The 18,997-nt window shown below is 47.3% G+C and overlaps 1 protein-coding gene across 8 annotated transcripts in view; it reads left to right on the forward strand.

Annotated features, from left to right (window-relative positions):
• Positions 1-17,614, forward strand: part of MARCHF8 (membrane associated ring-CH-type finger 8) — a 123,496-nt gene extending 105,882 nt beyond the window's left edge. For 7 of the 8 annotated variants that reach the window (XM_042909017.1, XM_042909016.1, XM_042909015.1 and 4 more), the window contains 5 exons: positions 8,334-8,416; positions 8,664-9,503; positions 10,926-11,106; positions 13,083-13,230; positions 13,655-17,614. In XM_042909017.1, coding sequence (XP_042764951.1) covers positions 8,334-8,416; positions 8,664-9,503; positions 10,926-11,106; positions 13,083-13,230; positions 13,655-13,959 — 1,557 coding nt within the window. In that variant the 3' untranslated portion in view covers positions 13,960-17,614. The remainder of the gene's footprint in view (positions 1-8,333; positions 8,417-8,663; positions 9,504-10,925; positions 11,107-13,082; positions 13,231-13,654) is intronic. The other variant, XM_042909021.1, reaches the window with a different exon arrangement.
• Positions 17,615-18,997: the final 1,383 nt, after the last annotated feature.

Raw genomic sequence — 18,997 nt, forward strand, 5'->3', positions numbered from 1 at the left:
ATGTGAGGCTGCATCCCACCAACTGTGAGATCATGACCTGAGCTGAAATCAAGAGGCAGATGCCTACCCAAATCAAGAGGCAGATGCCTGAGCTACACCCAGGCGCCACTGGAGTTTTTTTTAGATACCAGGAATTTGCTTAGGTCAGGCTCATCCCAAGGGCTGGACTTTCCAGAGCCTCTGCTCAGGCCTCTCATAACACCCAGATAAGGCATTAATTTACAATGAGGGAAGCATTCTCATTTGACCCTGGGAATAGGACTTGGTCCAGGTGACACAATTTCTTAAGCAAGTTCATGATTGGTAGCACTTACAGGAAGATGGCAGTGGTAAGCTAGATCTGTATCATGAAGCCTGGAGCATGGGTATTGTCCTCTCTGCAGCCAGGCAGCTAGTCTTACTAGGCTGACATTGCTGAAGGCTGGTACCTAGTAGAATATTTTAGAGCTCTGCATAATTTTATTCAGATACCATGAGCATTATGTGCCTCTGGTTGATCAGATGTTCCTGGGTAGAAGTCAGACTGGACATGTGTAACAAGCCCTTAAAATTATTGCTCTTCTGTTTTTTTGGCAAGCAAATCTCAGTGAATTTAAGCATTGACTCTCCTAGATCTCTCAAGTATTTTCTAGTTTTGACTGCCATCAGATAGGAATGAGTTATAGGAGGATGTCGTGTGTAGATGTAAACACAGCCCTAGGAGGGAGGCCACACACTGTGCTATGGTTGTCAAGACCAGTGTCTGCTTCTCTGTGTTTCTGAGTGCAAAGTTGATTGGAGACAGACTTAGGTTGCTCAGACTTACAGGTTAAGTACAAGGCAAAATATGCCTTTCCTAATTTATTCTGAAGAAAACATTTATCCCAAAGACAAGATACTTACTTTCCTGTGGCAGGAGCAGGGGAATGACTTGGAGGAGTTGAGTGGCATCATCAACACAGTGTAGCCTCACTTGGGATCCTGATGGAGCGTCATGGGCAGTGTTTTGCTATTGGCTCCCCTTTTGCAGAGACCATATTTGCATTTATGGTTTTCTTCTGACTGGTTACAGTTTAGTTTTGGGCTACAGCTTGGTCTCCAGTGGTCTCTTTTCAAAATTTGGTTCCGAGTCTTGTGGGGGGAAAAGGCAGGGTTAAAACCAGTGTCGAATAACACCAGCAGGTTATTTATTTGCCTTTTCACTCTTGCTCTCTCATGAATGCACAGTGGAGCTTCCAGCGCGAGAGATGGCATCTTCTCTCAGACACTAGTGGAATATGTGCTGGTGGCCTTGTGGTTTAAGGTCATCAAGTATAGTAAAGATTGATTGATGTCACCCACATAAACACAAGCTCTTTGGGGACCTCAGTAATTTTTTAGAGCATAAAGGGGTCCTAAGACCAACAAGTTTGAGAACCTGTTTAAACCTACGAATAGGCAGTCACTCCAGAGTGTACTTGTTTTATTCATTCAGCTGTACGCGAACACCTACTGTGTGCCAGGCACTACACTAGGCTAAACAGCAGCAGCTTCTGAGTTAGCATATTATTACAGAAACGTCTTTTTATGAACCTTGATAACTGCTATGACAGAATTGGACCAGGGTAACAAGTACAGTAAAAACCACTTTTTGAGGAGCAACCTGTGGAGGGGCCAGTCACGCAGCGTGAGGTGTTGGAGCGGCCCCAGGAGGGGCAAGGGGGGAGGGTGGAGTGCTGGGTGACCCAGTACCATGATTTTGGATCTTTATATGGTTATACTTGCACGTTCTGGGAATGTGAAACCATCTTTGCTCAGAAATCATTGCCATCAGCGTAGTTTATTGAAAGCAAGCTATATTTGTAAGGTTCCCAACAGTAGCTGGAAGCCTACTTTAGAAGATGAGCCATGAGAAGGTTCCTTCAGCTGTTGCTTTGCCTCTACAGTACTGTGATATATGCCCCTCATTGTGCTGGGGACGTAGTAGTATTCACGTAGTTCTAACTGTCTCTAAAAGGCCACCGAAGAAAAGAATTCAGTGTTAGTGTTACTTGCTAGGCAGTGCTGAGAGTCGTTTATAATGGAACTCATTTTAGGATTCAGTAGTTTTTAGTGCATACTCTCCTCCATGAATCCTATATTGTATATATTCTATATTTACTTTCTTAGTGGTCAGTTTTAATTAATTGCCGTTGTGAAAGCTTGTTCTTGGCACAGCCCTTCATCAAGAGTCAACATGTATTTATCAGAGCAGCTACAGAACTGGCCTCTCCTTCAATGGTAGCTCATTTTTGCAGTTGAATACAACTGGGTATTTATTTGTAGAAATCAGAGTCTGTTATAAGGAAGCATTTGTTTTCACAGAGCAACTTCTGTGCTGAGCAGAAAGTTTACTGAAATGCAGTCGCAGCCTGTACTGCAGAGTACAAACACCAAGTGAGACTCTATTTGGCTTTATTATGTGAAGTCAGGCCTGCTGAGGTGGCAGTAAGGGACAGATTATTTTCTCGTGGTTTGAGAGGGAGTGAGGATGGGCAGTAGCCTTTAGTAACGTACCGAGCAATAAGTGAACGTAAGCTGGTCTGATAAGCACGATTTCTAAAATGCCCCGTCCTAATGTCCAGAACCTGTGAATGATGAGACGTCATTCCCACGATGTTATATTGTATGAGTGGAATCATGTGAGCTCTTAAAAGCAGAGTACTTTCTCTGGCTGGTGGCAGAAGAGGACACGAGAGATTAGAAGTAAGAATGGACTTGAACATGGGAGGGATCGATGGGGCGTGCAGGTGGCCCCCGACTTGGGACAGCCTGCAGGGAACTGGATCTTGCCAACAATGAATGAATGTGAAGTGTATTCTTCCCCAGAGCCTCCAGAAAGGTGGGAGGCCCTGAGCAGAGGATCCCGTCACACTGTGTGCCAGATTATAAATTCGTGTGGTTTTAAGCCACTAAGTTTGTGGCAATTTGTTACACAGCAATAGAAACCTAACACAGCTGGCAAATGCTGTCCTTGTAAAGGAAAGCCCCTCTCTCTTGGGTGCTGTCAGAGCCCTCACCTCTGAAATCTCTGTGCTGATGGTATAAATTGCTCTCTTGATTAGCCATCTTCTTCTCTAACTTGTTTTGATATTTTGTATTTTCTTTGTGGAAATACAGTAATGACTTCAAATTATTTTGACCATGATCCTTGGTAAGAAATAGTTTTTACGTTGAAACTCAGTTCACTCACAAACACAACTGAAAGAAAAATTTCCTCCAAAAGACTTCATCCTTGTGATGTCAGATGCATTCTGACATCTTCTATTTTATTTCTTGTTTTAAAAATGTAGATTATGACTCACTAGACCAGTTTCTTTACTGGTTTTCTCAGAGTTGGAAATCGATACAGTTGGTTGTGCTTCTTCTGTAGTTTTATTTTACTTCTTAAACTTTTAATCACATGTTATTTTTTAAAAATCAATTTGTAGGTAGTAAATGCCTACTGATGGTAAAAGTGGTGTCATGGTTGGGAAGGGTCTCCATTGAAGTACTTGTTTCTCCTGCCCAGGGTCCCTGGTCTCCTTCCACATGTCAGAGCAAACCACTGTTAGGAGCCTTGAAGTGTGCACCCTTCCCTGATAAATAGTCTGCACAGGCCCACACAGAGCATGGCCCTCCCCTCTGCCCATTCCCTCCTTGTGGCCAGTATGGACTCCGCTCCAAGCCCAGGGGCACTGAGGTTACGGCAGGCGACTGTTCCCACAAACAATGCTGAGCAAACCTCTCTGTATATATGTGTGAGGATGGATTCCTGAAAGGAGAATTGCTGGGCCCAAGTGAACGTGCATTTGCAATTTAGAATCTAATTGCCACATTGCTATCTTGTGAAGTTTAGCCGTTTGCTTTGCCACCGGCGGTGTATAAGCATGGCTGTTTTCCCGCACTTTTGCCAACACGGGTATTCTGTGATTTAAAAAAAAAACAGACTTTTGTTGTTGATAGTACATTTTGTTATAGTTTTAATTTGTATTTCTCACTGTAAGAGAGGGTAAGGTAAGCATCTTTTTATGTTTTAAGAGCCATCTGTACTTTCCCAATTTTTTCTGTTAAGTTTGAGGTCAATTGTAAATAGGGGCCTTACTTGTCTCTTACCCTCCTTATCCAGTCTTTCTTCAAATTGCTCCTGGCTTAAAATCAAATGAACCTAGAGGCTCCTGGGTGGCTCGGTCAGTTAAGCGGCTGACTCTTGATCTTGGCTCAGGTCATGGTTTCATGATGGGGTGGAGTCCTGAGTTGGGCTGTGTGCTGACAGCAGATTCTCTCTACCCCTCTCCCCCGCTCGGGATTCTCTCCCTGTCTCCCTCTCTGTCTCCGTCTCTCTCTCCCTCTCTCTCTCCCTCTCTCTGCCCCTCTCCCTTTGCCCTTCTTCCACTCTCTCAAAATATAAATAAATAAACTTAAAAAAAAAAAAAAAAAGCAAATGAACCCAACCAGACCATTTCTTGTGGCCCTGTACCTGTTGATGTAAATCAGAGAGTGAATTTACTTTTGTTAGGAGCCTGAGACCTCAGATGTTTAAAAGAAGCTTTGCTGATAAAAGAAGGCCCAGTGGAAGTTTGCAGCAGAGAAGAAAGAGGAGGTGGCAGAGAAGGGGGTTGGGAAGCAACCTAGTGGAAGGAGCGAGGGAAGGAAGTGAAGCAGGAGAGCCGGGAAAGGTACGGCTGGTGTCTTGCAGAGGGAAAGTCCCTCTGATGTAAAATTGGTAAGTTCCTGCCACGGACTGAGAAGTGTACTCGCTGAGTCTGCCCTTTGAATGGCAGTAAGTTCTAGCAAAAAGAAACAGGGAGAATGAAGTGCCAGCTTCTACCGAGGCTACATGGGAAGTTTTCTTTTGGTTGTTTCTGACAGCCTTGATGAAATCATTTAAAACAGTGAATTATATGATAGGGAAGGGCAACCACTGAGTGACTTGAGTAGTGCAAAACAAATTGTCTAAAATTGTCATTCCTAAGAAATAAAATCAACTGGGAATGGAATCTCTATGTAATCCAGAGGTTTATTTTGTGTAGTTGATTATGACATCTTAAGAAGAGGGGTTTTTATGAAAATTTTTTTTGTGGTGAGATTGCTTTACATTCTTTTTTTCTTTTCTTTCTCCAAAATCTGTTTATTGGGATAGTTTCCCATTCATGTCGATTCAGGGTGCTTTCAGTGCTGCTTCCGTCTGAAGGAGTGTCCTTCTGTGAGCCTTGCCGATCCTCTGTGGGCTGGCACAGGACGGTGGAGCAACCCACACACAACACCACTTTGCACGTGTCTGAACACATGGTGATTTTGTAGCACCCTGGGCACCTCACGTCCAGGAAGTAGGAGCTGGGGCTCTGCACCAGGCACTTCTTGTGCTTCCTCTTGTCTTCTGAGGGTGGATGCAGGAGGCCCTTCGCCGAGGGGCCTGTTCTCCAGGGCAGGTCATCACTGCAGGAAGCTGTTTTACACTCCTTTCCATGACCACAAAGTCTCTTGTTTGAGGACGGACAGAGAGCTCCAGGAGCACGCGGCTTTAATCTTGTTGACACGTAATTTTCTCATTATGAACATTTACACATGCTTTCATCAACAGCAGTCCTGTGTGGTCTGATCTTGTGGAGGAGAAAGGGTGTTCTCCTTTTCCCTTAAGGTGAGTGCTGTTGCCCCATAACCTCCCCCATGCCACCAGCCTGCTGCCTCGGGAAGAGTGAAAGAGCTGTCCAGGGGACTGCCAGCCCCTTGACTTACCTTGACTCCCCTGGTTGGACCCTGGCGCTGTATTTGAACTGTATTTGTAGGCTTCCTTTTGTCCTAGCTGTTGATGATCAGTCCAGCCTTTGAAATCCTCGTTGGTAGGTTGATAGATGTTTTATTCAGCTGGATACCAGCTACAAGTTAAGCTCTGTAAAGTTGTTGATGCTATGCTTTGGTGATCGTTTTACACGAGGACTGGTCCTGAGCTTCAACAGGTGCTCCTCTTCAGCTGATAACAGCCGGAACCTCTTATGGAAGCTCTCATGGCCCCACGAATCTTGCTAGTTTTCTCATTCAGCTGGCATAAGGCATTTGTTGGTTTGTATTCATATAAAACAGCAGTAAGTAGATAGTTAAAATTTCCTTGAAAATCATGATCTAATAAGAGAAAAATTTTCTCTGTACTTGGGAGGCTTGTTGAGGCTTGGACATTTATCATCTTGCTGAAAAGTGTCTCATGATATTTTTTGTGGCATTGGAGAGAATGAAATGAGGACAGGGGCCCAGACAGAGGATGCTGAGCCTGTTCCTGTTTCCCAGATAAGCAGACAAGGGTCTTGGGACCATTGTCAACATCTCATAGGTGTGACTCTCTGCTCTAAGTACAGACGTGACTGTGTGCATTCCCAGGAGTCCACCTGAGACACGAAATTCGTGGGGAAGTGATCCCAGGTCCTGTTGTGTGTGCGGACTGTCCAGCTGCCTACTTGGTGCAGGCCTTGTTCTCCTCTGAGGCTCTTCGCCCCTGCCTCCAAGCACTCCCCCGTTGCGGGTGTGTAATGATGCAGTCACCACCCAGACTTCCCTTTTGGACATGGATCACTTGAATTCAGAGCAGGAATGAGAGGCCATTTTCCCTTGATTTCAGCTTCTTGTCTGAGACCCATCTCTTCCCAGGACGCTGAATATTTTCCACATTTAGTTAGAACATGTGGATACTTCGGTGACTCAGAAGAGGTGCTGGTTGAGTAACACTGCATGATTTTAGCATATACATGCTGTATGATATCATGTAACTGCCTGGGCCAGGTTTCAGGCTGAGCTGGATTTGAAGTGACATTTAATTCTCTTGCTCGGGAGCAGGAATAGTGGTCCATTGAAGCCCTCAATCAGAGTGCCAGTCCTGGCTCTCTTCGGGTGGGTGCATTTGCTGGAGAAGGCGGATGGGGAGAGCTTCTGGACAGTGGTGCTGCCTGTCTTGGTGGCTGGCCCGTGGCAGGGGTTCTGTAACTTGAGTGCCAGGATGAGAGCACACCCGTGGAGATCGCACTTAGCAAGAGTGGAGGCTAAGCCTCAGCTGGGGAATTGTGGGCCAGAGTGGGGCTCTTCAAAACAAGGAGCAGTACTGAAGGCTACTTGGGGGGCCTGGGGAAGGTAGGGAGGTGATGTGGGCTTGCTCTTAGTAATGGACTCCTAGTACTGTTTTCATGTGGCCGTTTGGGTTGTGTTGTGTGGGGCACATGCTCACTCAGGCTGACTGTCTGAGGAGGGAGGAACGCATTTATATGAATATGTATGGTGCTCTGAGGGCTATAGGAACACAGGAATTGGCAGCCTAGAGAAGGCAAGGACCACACAGAGGTTGTAGGAGACTGGGGGACCCTTTAGCAGTGGCTCTGCTTCCTCAGCTCAGGTACACCCTTATATTCTTGTTCCTCTCCTTCCACTTCTCTTCTTATTATGGTGCTTTCTCACCTTCCTAGAGCTCTTGTCTCATTTTGGGTTATTCACAGCCCCTCAGTACTCCTGGTCTATGCCATGACTTTGTGCTATATGTTCTTTCGAATTTAAGTTTTCTTATTTTTCTTAATTCCCAATCCCATGACTAGGACTCTTGGGAGCCTTCTGTGCTCAGCCCCCTTCTGGGCCCTGGGTTGAGCTGTGGATTGGTGGCTCTGTGGTTAGCTAGTCTCTTTTTTGTGTAAAGAGCTCTGATAGGGTAGCAAGGTTTCACGGACCCAGTGTGAGGTTAGTAGTAGAGAGCACTCACAGCCTGCTATACCCTTGATTAGGCTCATCCCCAGAACCAGGTTAAATAAAGAGGGCCAGGTGCGAAAGGTGAGCACTGGCATTGTCGGCACCTCACATTTCTTTTGCATTTGCATTTGCATATACCATCTAGTACTTGGTTCCTCCCTCCCTCCCTCCCTCCCTCCCTCCCTCCCTCCTTCCCTTCCTTCTCTCTTCCCCCCCTCCCCCCACCTCATGCCCAGCCTGGGGCTTGAACTCACAACCCTGAGATCAAGAGTCACATGCTCTACCTGCTGAGCCAGCCAGGAGCCCCTCTGTCTAGTACTTGGTTTCTTGATTTATGTATGAACTAATTAAATTTAGATGCTCAGGAAATAAAGGACCACTGAATCTGCAGGAGATCGGTATTACTGCTCTGAAGTCTTAAATATTTCTTGGCTACACTTTGACCCACATAAAGGGAAAGAGTGCTGTTTGATTTGTTTGGTCTCAACTCATAGGGACCTAATGGATGTTATTCACTGAACAGTAGGAAGGGCAGATGTTCTTAGATTCTCCATCCATTGCCGTTCAGAAGGGGATGGTGTTCACTGTCCCCTTTACTCTTTCCTCTGAAACTGACTGGAGGTGTGTCGTTGCAGGCTGGGGGTTCTTCGTTGGCGTCGGCTCCAGTGTCCGCCTTCTCTCGCACTTCTGTCACGCCATCCAATCAGGACATCTGCAGGTAACGCTCTGCTTCAGATGTTGCCGTGGTTCACGTGACATCCCAGAAATAAGCATTAGTGCCTGTAGGTTCTCGATTTTCCATTTGCTTGGTCAGAATGCCTTTGCTCTAAACAGCTGGCCCAATTTTATGTGCTGTTTGCTCACCAAGTTACCACATGAGTCTCATTTCTTCACTTTGATGTCTATTCTCTTTTAAGATTGTTTTTTACTTTCTGTGCTTTTATTCCACTGTTCTCTGCATGCAGTTCCAGTGCAGTGTGTTCTGAGTGTTGTCACCAAAGTCCCGTGCAGTCTGCCGTTGTCTTGAAAGCTCCTCAATGCCAGAGTTCTCTGACACAAGGGCTCACTGTGACAGTTATCTGTAAAGACACATTGTCAAAGAGAAATTCCTGTGGTTCAGAATGGACCCAGGCCTTGAAGCCTGCTGACAATACCAAAGCCAGAAGAATACTAAAGTTCTCAAAATCCCTAAACGATGTGGGTGAGAAGCCCCAGAACACTTTGGAAAGTTTTGACTATGTGGAAAGAACTCGCTCCGAAGGGAAATTGATACTCCCTCAAGATCCAGGTCTCAGGATTAACAGGTTCCATCAGAAGGAAAAAAAAGCACAGCATCACAAACCTCTTGGCAGTTCCAAACATTCTTGCGTTTCATCCCTTTCTGCCAACCGTTCAGTTGCCTCAGAGGTGGAAGCTGGCAAGGGGGGCATCCACGTCCCTCTTTTGGAAGAGAGAGCGGATGCTGAAGCTGTGTCCAGGAGCCGGCAACTGCTCCGGTACCTGTTCTCGCTCTCGCACGGCTCGAGCGCCAACAGCCTGCACAGGTTCCATGAGCTGGAGGGCTGTGCCGCGCCCCTGCACACCGCCAAGTCCTCCAGCGGGCTGGCAGGGAGCATGGGCTTCTGCTCTGATGAAATGGGAGACGACGATGTCTTTGAGGACAGCGCATCTGCAAAATGGAAGAACAAGGTCCTGCGGGCACCCCTCTGCTCAGTGGAGAAGGACAGTGACCTGGATTGTCCTTCTCCCCCCTCTGAAAAATGCCCCCCCATATCTCCTGTATCCACATCAGGGGATGCCTGCAGGTTGGTTTGCCAAGAACCATCATTCTGGCCATCTCTGCTCCCCATACCTCTGTGGCCTCATCTTGCTTTAATATGTGAAGTTTCAGGAAAATGAAGTAATGGGTGGTTATAGACAATTGTGGGTTAATAATTTTCTCCAGAAGAATGGAGTATTGGTATCATTTGAAAAACCAATTTTTATGACATGGGTCCCAAGGTAGTTTCACAGATGATAAAAGAGGGAGAAGCTACACATATTAAAGGCCAAGCTGACTCTTCTCAACCAAAACTAAGTAGACTTTGCTTAAGGAGATTGGAAGAAAGAAAATAGTATCTCCAGTTTTCCAGCTTGATGATCTAGACGTTAAGCCTTGGCGGCCCCTCCCAGCCTCATTTTTGCCCTTTGTTCCACTTGCAACACAGTGTGCATGGGAAGAGGCCGTTCTTCAGTACCATCTGCCTTCCTTCTTTTTAACTTGGATGCAGCCACCTCTGCCCTCATCCTTTCTCCACTTCCACCCTTTGTCTTCCTGTGTGCAAGCATCCTTGTCTGGCCTCCGGAACCTTTCAGAATTTGCTTTTTGTCACCAGGCTCATCCTTTCCCCATTCTAGCCTTTCCCTAGGCTCCCCTTCTCCAGGCCAGCTGGTACATTTCTAACAGTTGTCTCCGAAACCTCTCTCACAGAAACAAAGAGCTGAGAGTCTGGCCAGGGCCAGGACCTGGCTCCCCCCAGGTCAGGTGTCCCTACCTGCTCTCCAGCTGTTGGAAGAGACCCTTCTGTTTCTCACAAGTCTGAGTTCTTTGAGGTTAGTAGCTATATCCTCTTGTATGCACCCTTAGAAGCCATGAATGGTTTAAAATTCTCATTTCCTCAAAAAAGAAATAAAATTGTAGCCCCTTATCATGGGGTTTTTGGGTCCAAGAGAGGTTCTGTGTTTTCTCTGTTTACTCTCTGAGGGAGGACGGAGACGTGTAGTTGTGTGTGAAGGTGAAATTAGTGATTATAGATAAAAGCAGATTTGTCATCTTTTTAAGTCACCGGTAATTTTGGAAGGTAGAGTGCTGGTTTTGTTTCACACAGAAATTTTTTCCCCTAATTATTTTAACATGTTCTGAAAGATGCTTCCATGTTGCCTTAAATTCGTCTCTCAGTGACATTTTTAAATCTTCCCAAAAATGGCTGCTTTGTCATTTCTTATATCATTTTTTCCTCTCTGATGCCAAATGCCATCCAGACTTTCCATGTTGGTGCGGTAAGCTAGAAGTTCTTAGCTTGTAGTAATCATTCTCATCCGTGTCTGTGCGTTTTTGTGCTTGTAGTCGTTTCTGTGATGTTTGTCGCTGAAAGTTTTCTTTGGGGGGGGGATTGACCTTCCCCCGAAGCGTCCTCTTCCCCTGTCGTGTGGCCCTCCCGGTAACGACTGGCCTTCCTTTGCTGCAGGATCTGCCACTGTGAAGGGGATGACGAGAGCCCTCTGATCACCCCCTGCCGCTGCACAGGGAGCCTCCACTTCGTGCACCAGACCTGCCTGCAACAGTGGATCAAGAGCTCCGACACGCGCTGCTGTGAGCTCTGCAAGTACGAGTTCATCATGGAGGTCAAGCTGAAGCCTTTGAGAAAAGTACGTGTGAGGACACGTTCAGAAGTGCTCTCGCCTTGCTGAGACGAGAGCCCTGGGAAGAGTTAGCACCTTGGACTGGATGGAGCCGTAGCTTGCTTGTGTTCATTTCTGTAAGAAGTGGGGGCTGTGCATACATTCGTGCTACAGAAGTCATCGTTTCCGTTTCTGATTTCCCACTCCCTCCTCTCAGGAAGAAGCTCTTTCTGACCATTCAGTCCTAATGTGTTTTTCCGTCAAACTAAGACTGGTTGCTTATCTGTGTCAGTCATTTTGCCGTTGGCCACAGACTGTTTTGTGACATCTTAGGAGTTAACTTTGTACATATTAACTGCTCATGTCTTGCCTCTGAGTAGGACTGTACATCAGACATCAATTAGTATCTCTCTCTGACACAGAGCACAGAACGAAATAGTAAATTTATTTGTATATATTGTGATAAATATTTGCTAGTTGGCACGGTGAGGGTGGATGGGAAAAGAAAGGAACCACAGGCCTTACATAAAATGCACCTCTCTTCAGGCGCCAGGTCACTGCCCCCTCTGAGCGAGCCTGATCTGGCAGCTGCCGCCTGTGTAATGGTTTTCAGTGTGTCTTTCTATATGCCCAGCATACAAGGTTTTGTTTGGAAGAATGAAAGACTTGTTCTTATCTCGGAATCTCAATATGTCAGTTCAAGGAAAATCACATGATCACATCGAAACACCTGACAGTGCGAAGGGAACGAAGATTAAGTCGCGGCGGAGCATGTCCAACAGTTCAAGGAGGAAGCATTGGTTGTGGGCTGGAGCGCTGGGGGAGGGGAGCGGTGGTAGCTTCACAGAATGTTTGGGTGTTGAAGCCGTTCTTGAAGGAGCAGTAGGATTTGGAGTACAGCGAAAGGAGTTTAGAGAGGTCACATTGTCTGTGAAGAAAAGCATACACCGAAAAGGTGAGGGTGAACATTTCAGGACCGTGTGAAAGGCTTGGACTGAGTGTGTCTTGGGGAATAGCCGGAAATCAGGGAGCAGAGAGCATTTTAAGAGGGAAGCCAAATGAAGATACCGTATAAAACCACAGCAGAAAGCCATCTGGATGTTGGAGAAGACAGCTGCAAACTACTTAAAAAATGTTTTGCCCCATAAAAATAATAGAATTTGTTGGATACCTACTCTGTGCTGGCCTCTCAGGTGAGATGTGTAGCCTTTGACCAATATAAACAATCTAGGAGGCTGTACTTTCAGCTTATCCTATATAGAACCATCTGGAAAGTGGCTGTGATTAGGGCTGGCCAAGGATATGCAGAGTGTTTATGCTTTGTTCTTTCTCCCTACCCTTATATGTTTTCTTCTGATTTGGAAAGCAGTAAATGAAAAAGAAAATCTGGCTATTTGGAGCAAATTAATGAGCTCCTAGAGGAGATGGGACTGGCAGAGCCTGCTTATACCAGGAACTCTTAGCATCGATTTCAAGCTGTTGCTGCCAAAGTAGCAAAGGACCAAAGAGTGAGCGCCTTCCGCCATCACTGTCACGATGTAGTGTGACCATCTGCTAGTGTGTTGTGGCGTCATCAACCCTCTTCCCCTCACTCATGCAAGTCAGCAAGGCAGGGAGGTCTCATGTGTGCCACCTGGGTCTGGGGCCAACATGCCATTTTCATCAGGCCGAAACCTAGAGTCCTTTAGCTAGCCATTAGTTGTTTGCCTGCAAGAATAAGCAGACAAAAGGATTGATTGGTGGTTGTGGTTCATAGCTCATCTTGATCCCAGCTTCTTTTCATTGCATACAAAGTTGGCTGTTGACAGAATACCAGTGCCTGGTACCTAGTTGAAGCCAAGTGGTTTAAAGAGAATGACTTGTAGTATTTGGGGAAATTCATCTAGATTGGGGAAAGGGGAGGGGGGAAAAGCCAGTCTTACCCATCTACAATGCTGTCACCTTCATTGTAGCCCTTTACATTTGGGGGCCTACACCTCACGCTCTGCGTGTTGTCTTTCCAGTGGGAGAAGCTGCAGATGACGGCCAGCGAGCGCAGGAAGATCATGTGCTCAGTGACGTTTCATGTCATCGCCATCACCTGTGTGGTCTGGTCCTTGTACGTGCTCATCGACCGTACCACTGAGGAGATCAAACATGGACAGGCAACAGGTATGTGCTCAGAGTGACAGGTGAGCTCGGTATGGAGATCGGGTAACACGCTGGGGTCATAGGATTGGAGTGTTACTCCAGATTGGTATTTAAGTCAGACTTCAGATGTCTGGGTTTCTGGAGTGAGAGCATTAATTATGAGGTACCAAGCATCCTTTTCGGATGATTCTCTTGCTGTGGTGAGTAGTTTTAAAAAAACCCAGTCAGAAGAGATCAAATCAGGGAAGGAGAGAATCTCTGCAGACTGTTTCCTAGAAGAGCACGAGGATGAGAGAGAGTGGACACCAAGGACACCCTGCCTTTGGTGAAGCTAGATGGATGAGTGAAGAATCCATTGGTTACGGGAAGGTCAGCAGTTGTGTTTAATTACTTCAGATCTTAAATTAGGTGTGCTGATAGACTAACTGGGTTTTTCCCCTTCCAGGAATCCTAGAATGGCCCTTTTGGACTAAATTGGTGGTTGTGGCCATCGGGTTTACTGGCGGACTTCTTTTCATGTACGTTCAGTGCAAAGTATACATACAATTATGGAAGAGACTCAAGGCTTATAACAGAGTAATCTATGTTCAAAACTGTCCAGAGACCAGCAAAACGAATATTTTTGAAAAATCTGCACTAACAGAGCCCAACTTTGAAAATAAAGATGGACCTGGAACCTGTCATTCCGACACAAACTCTTCTTGTTGGACAGAACCTGAAGACACTGGAACTGAAATCGTTCATGTCTGATTTTGTGGAGGGTGTAGTTTTCCTGGACATCGATGAACAGCTGAAGGAAATTGTTTACTGCCAATTCTGTACCTTTTTTTATGTCCTTTAATAGCATAGACCAGGCAGGCGACTGTTTTTTTAATGGCTTCTCTTTTTCTAAACCCTCCTTAGTGAATCTCCCAGAAAGCCCTCACATTGGCTGTGCGCGGTGGGGTCCCACTTCTGCCCGCACTTCCACGGGAAGGGAGGTCCCCGTGACACTGCGAGGGGGAGCTGGCTGGGTTCTGGCCCACGAAGCCTTGAGCAGTGAGAGAATAAAATGCTGGACCCTGAGAAGAGCAGGAGCCGGGTGGCACCCTGGCCTCAGCGCCCTGCCTCTCCCGGTCAGCAGCAGTCCCCCCACTGGAGCAGAATGTGTGGGAATGTCTAGTCATGCCAGAGGATTTCCTCCTCACCAAGAAGAGCCTGGGGAGTTGATGCTGCCACTGACGTTTCTCCTGAGCAGACCGGGCAGTGGTGCTCTGTGCGTGGTGGCGAGCGATTCACTGAGCAAACAGCACTTTACAAAAAGAGAATCTTTATTTTGTAGTATGTGTGTCCAGCGGGATTGACATTTAAAAGAACGTCTCATTTAGAAGCCTTCCCTTCATGACCCTGATTACCTATCTCTTTTACGTTATGATAGATCTAAAACCCTTTTTGCCTTATATATTCTAGGAAACCTGACATCTGCTCTGTGTCCATAAAAGGAACTTGTGGCTATAAAACAGGATAAACAGGCCTGAGGCTTTTTCATAATGTTTCATGAGAATTAATGAACACCAGATGGCAATTTGAGCATAGTTCCTGTGGTTTCAGGCCTATTATATGGCAAGTCTTCATGTCACAGGCCTGCCCCAAATATTTTTTTTTTGTCAACACTGAAAAAGAAGGTTTTGTGAGATCTAAACAAAAGGAAGGAAGTGAGTAATTAGAACAAAACTGAATGTTTAAAAATGATTCCTTTATGGACAACCTCTCTGGTTCGTGCTGGCTTCACACTGACGGAGTGAGCACACACCGCCCTGGTCTGGGGCACGCACACTGCAGGCACTCCTGGGCGCCGGCCACCTTGGACAGCTTCTCCTGGGTGGCTCTGTGGATCACTGCTCAGGGCAGAGAGACAGACGGGCTGGCTCTGGGACAAAGGCCAGGAGCGAGTAGCAAACTGCCATGGCCCCACTGGGTCACTGCCCCCAGCCACACCTCCACCCATTTATCGCCTTAACTGGACTGGACAGCGAGGACCCTTTAGGGGCCCCTGGCCCTGTAATCAGTTCGTTCTGTCATCAGGGATTATCTCCTGTACCATTTTCATAAGACAAAACCAAAATCACCACCATCAAATGGCCTTTGTCCCTTTAAAAAGTCTGCTTAAAGTTCTGTTTTTAAAAACCCATTTCTCTGCACCAGGTAAATAAGAGTCATCTCCAGAAAAATAGGCCAAGAGGGTCTGCAGTGTAACATCATCATGCCCAGAATACTTCCTCTCCAGGTGACTCTGCATCTGCAGAGCCTCCTATAAGGGGAAGGCTGCTTGGGCGGGGGAGGGGGTGTCCTGCCCTCAGTCCTCTGAACCTTAGGTGCCCCACCTGTCCTGTTTTGAGGATGAAGCAAACACAAGATGATTCCTTTGCCTTTCAGACTGGAAGTGCTGTGGTTAGTTTTGAAAGCCAGGACGAGGCCGAAGTGTGTCTAAGCTCTGGGAAGGGCGTGTGGTAGCAGGCTTTGCCCTGCCACCTCCTCCCACCCAAAGTCTGACTCATCAGGATCACGGATCCCTGTCTAAGGATCTGCTCTGCCGTGGCCTTCCTCTGGTTGGGCAGGCACTATCCAACCATGGCAACCCCTGAAAATAGGTCAGCCTGCTCTCGCTCTCTCGCTCTCTTATCTCCCAGGCCGCATCCGGTCCGCGCCTGTGTTCACTGTGCCCCAAGTGCAATTACCCACACCCCTTCTCAGCCTGGGGACTCCAGGCAGCTACACGCTGTCCACTCAGGGGAGCTGAGTCCTGGTCGGCCCTGCCTCTACCCCTTAGAAACTGCCCAGGCAAGGCCTCTTGTCCCTGCCATCTTCTTACAGCGAATGAGTAGTCACGTGAAGACTGGGATAGAATTTTAAGTGAGAATCCTTCCCCTCTCCCCTGATGGAGGCCCTTATGCTGAAGCTGAAAGTCACTGAGACTTCCTGCAGATGGGAAAGTGTGCTTTAGGTAAGGGTAGCTGCTGGGCCGCCCACCCGTCATGGCTGGCACCCCGTAGAGCAAAGGTGCCTTTATAACCATGACCGCTGTGTTGCTCCCATGCCTGACCAGGTTGTCACGTGAAACCCTTACTTCTTTTCAGGAAGGCCTAACACCATCTCATCACCTCCACCAAACTCCTAAAAGCCTTCTGCCTGGGGACAGTCCATCCCACGTCCTTCTTTCCTGTTCTGGGATGGCACACAGATGTCCCCTTGCCTTTCTCTTTTCTTGTAGGTTCTAGTTGAGCTCCTCTCACCCCTTTCTTAGTCCCGGCCTTATTCCCCACCTACTGAACTGGGAAGCCAGAAGCCCTGGAAAGGTGCTGTGCTGCCATCTAGTGGGGGAAGCAGATCTGCCAGGTGTACCTTTAATCCACATCAGCTTGCCCTCTAGTTTTTTGGGGGTTATTTATTCCCTAGGCTCCCCTCCCCCTCCCATTCTGCACCTGGCTTTGTGGGAGGATGACACTTGGCTGAACCAGAAATGTGGGATGAGCCTGTGGGTCTCAGGGCCAGGACGGCTGATACTTGGGGGCCAGGCAAAGGGGAGAGGGAAGTGGCTCAGGGGTGTGGCCAGCTAGCTCTCTCTGATTTGGCCTTTGCTTCCCCAAAAGTTACAGTATGGCTCGAGGGCTTCTGACTTTGGCCGCCAGCAATAATTTGTGTTTTTTTTTTGTGCCCGAGTTGATTTTAAGAATTCCTGGAAACTATAAAAAGGTCTCATCCTGCTCCAGGCCTCTATGTCTCCTCCTTTTTCACCTCCTTCCACCGTTTTCAATCTTATGGGTCTAGTTTTCAACCTTGCTGGCGTGCCCTCCCTGGCTCCAGACATGCAGGCCCCAGGCAGTGGGCCAGCGCAAGCGCATCAGGTAGTGCCTGCACAGTTAGGGCTGCTTCTGCTGCCTGGTGGGTCAGCCACACGGCTGGCGGAGGCCTGCAAACAGCAGGGCCGAGATCCACGATGCTGTGCATTTGGCCTGATGCAAAGACACTTTTTGAATACTTTCCCTTTTAGATCTGATTTGAAACATGCAGCTTCCCTCTCCAGCCCAAGGAAAGACCAAAACATAAGGGAAGAAAAGGATTTATCTTTGTTTCGGAAGTAATTAAGTTGTGCAGCTATTTACCTATTTAGATGCAACGTTTATAGAAAGCTGATTGTTAATAAAAACCAAATTTACACTGGCATGTGTGGTGTAGTTTCTAAAAGGCACTTCACATTTGAAGATTTTCTTAACTTGGAAACTTTCTAGTTCTCTAAATGTCTGGTTTTGTATCCTTTTGTGTATGTTCACTGTTTCTCAGTATTACCACTTGAATAATTCTCTGGGGGGTTGTTTCTGTTATATACGGGGTGTCTAATTGCAGCAATAAAGCATCTCTTTAAAAAGGAGTTTTGCCATGAAAGTATTTTCCTGCAAAAAGCCTGGGAACACTGGCAGGCATTCCAGTGGTTCTGATCCCCTTTCCCCATTCCTCTGGCTTGCACGTTGGGAAAGAAAATCACACAACCTCTGGAGGTATCTGTTTTCCTCAGCCTGTCCCTGCAAGGGGGGACGATTCCCCCAGACGCTGGTGGTTGGTGAGGACAGGGTGGTTTCAGGGGTGCAAGCATGGGAGTGAAGACCGAAGTAGCTCACACAGGTGTGCTGCTTTCAAACATCCAGGCTCTACTTGGACTCCATTCCCTATGAGAAGCCAGATTCAAGTTCAGGATGGGTATGCTAGTGGGACCATTGGAACAGATTATTGCCTTACTGGCCTTATCTGTTGAAACAGTTACTGAGCCACAGCCTAGCTGAGGAAGGGGACCCAGGGAGGACCAGCAGGATCTCTGGCAATAGTTTGGCCTGGCTGCCTCTCCCGGCCTCCAACAGAGCTTCCTGTGTTGTGGTGTTGCCTCCGGGTCTCGAGACTGCAAACTGCCCACAGGGCTGTAAGCGCTGAGGACAGCACCTGCCTTTACCTGTGTGCGTGAGGTGAAAACAGGCCAGGATTGCCCTGTATATACTGTACCCTAGGCGAGCCCAGAGGATTCGTCCACCGGTTAAGGGTACCGTAGTACCTACCAGGAGACTTTGGAGCTAAGCAGGAAGATATTTGGCCAAGTGTCCTTGCCAGTCTTCTGGAGCTGTTGAGACTTCTGGAGGAGGATACGACCATGTAACAGCTGAACAGGTACGTGCTTGTGGGAGAGGGGGGAGCCGGGAGGACCCCTGAGCTAAAGTGGTCAACTATTGGCTGGAGGGGTTGTAGCAGGATTCTTACCCAGAGAGTCCTGACACTGAGGCTTTTCTTTCCAGGAAGCAACTTTATTCGTGCCAGCACCGCTCAGTTGGGTTCGTACCCAAAGGACTGAGCCCCTAGTGCCATATGGCATAGTTTTTCATATATTTTTTACTTCTTTGTCTCCCATATGAGGTAACACACAAACATGTAGTCTGATTAAGTGGTCTCAGGTTACAGGGTCGGGAGCAATGTTGTCAAGTATGTGAATAGCAAGGTTGCCTTTTGGGTTTTGTTTGTGTTTTTTTTTTGCCTTTAGGGAGGGGACCCTACCACCGGGTGAAGAGGGTGGAGCTGAAAGAAGAATCTGCTTTTGTAAGAATGTGAGGTGGGGGACACTGAGGGGAGCCTCTATTCTTTGGGGGATCCACTGAATTTGATGAGTTTGGTTGCAGAGATGCCTTGTTGCACACAGGTTTGATGATGCTGTCCCCAGGCCTTTCTGCCCTTTAACACCAGCCACAAAGTGGGGGTGTGAGGGGCTGCA

The sequence above is a fragment of the Panthera leo genome, chromosome D2 (assembly GCF_018350215.1).
Source record: "Panthera leo isolate Ple1 chromosome D2, P.leo_Ple1_pat1.1, whole genome shotgun sequence".
In the NCBI taxonomy this organism is placed as follows: domain Eukaryota; kingdom Metazoa; phylum Chordata; class Mammalia; order Carnivora; family Felidae; genus Panthera; species Panthera leo.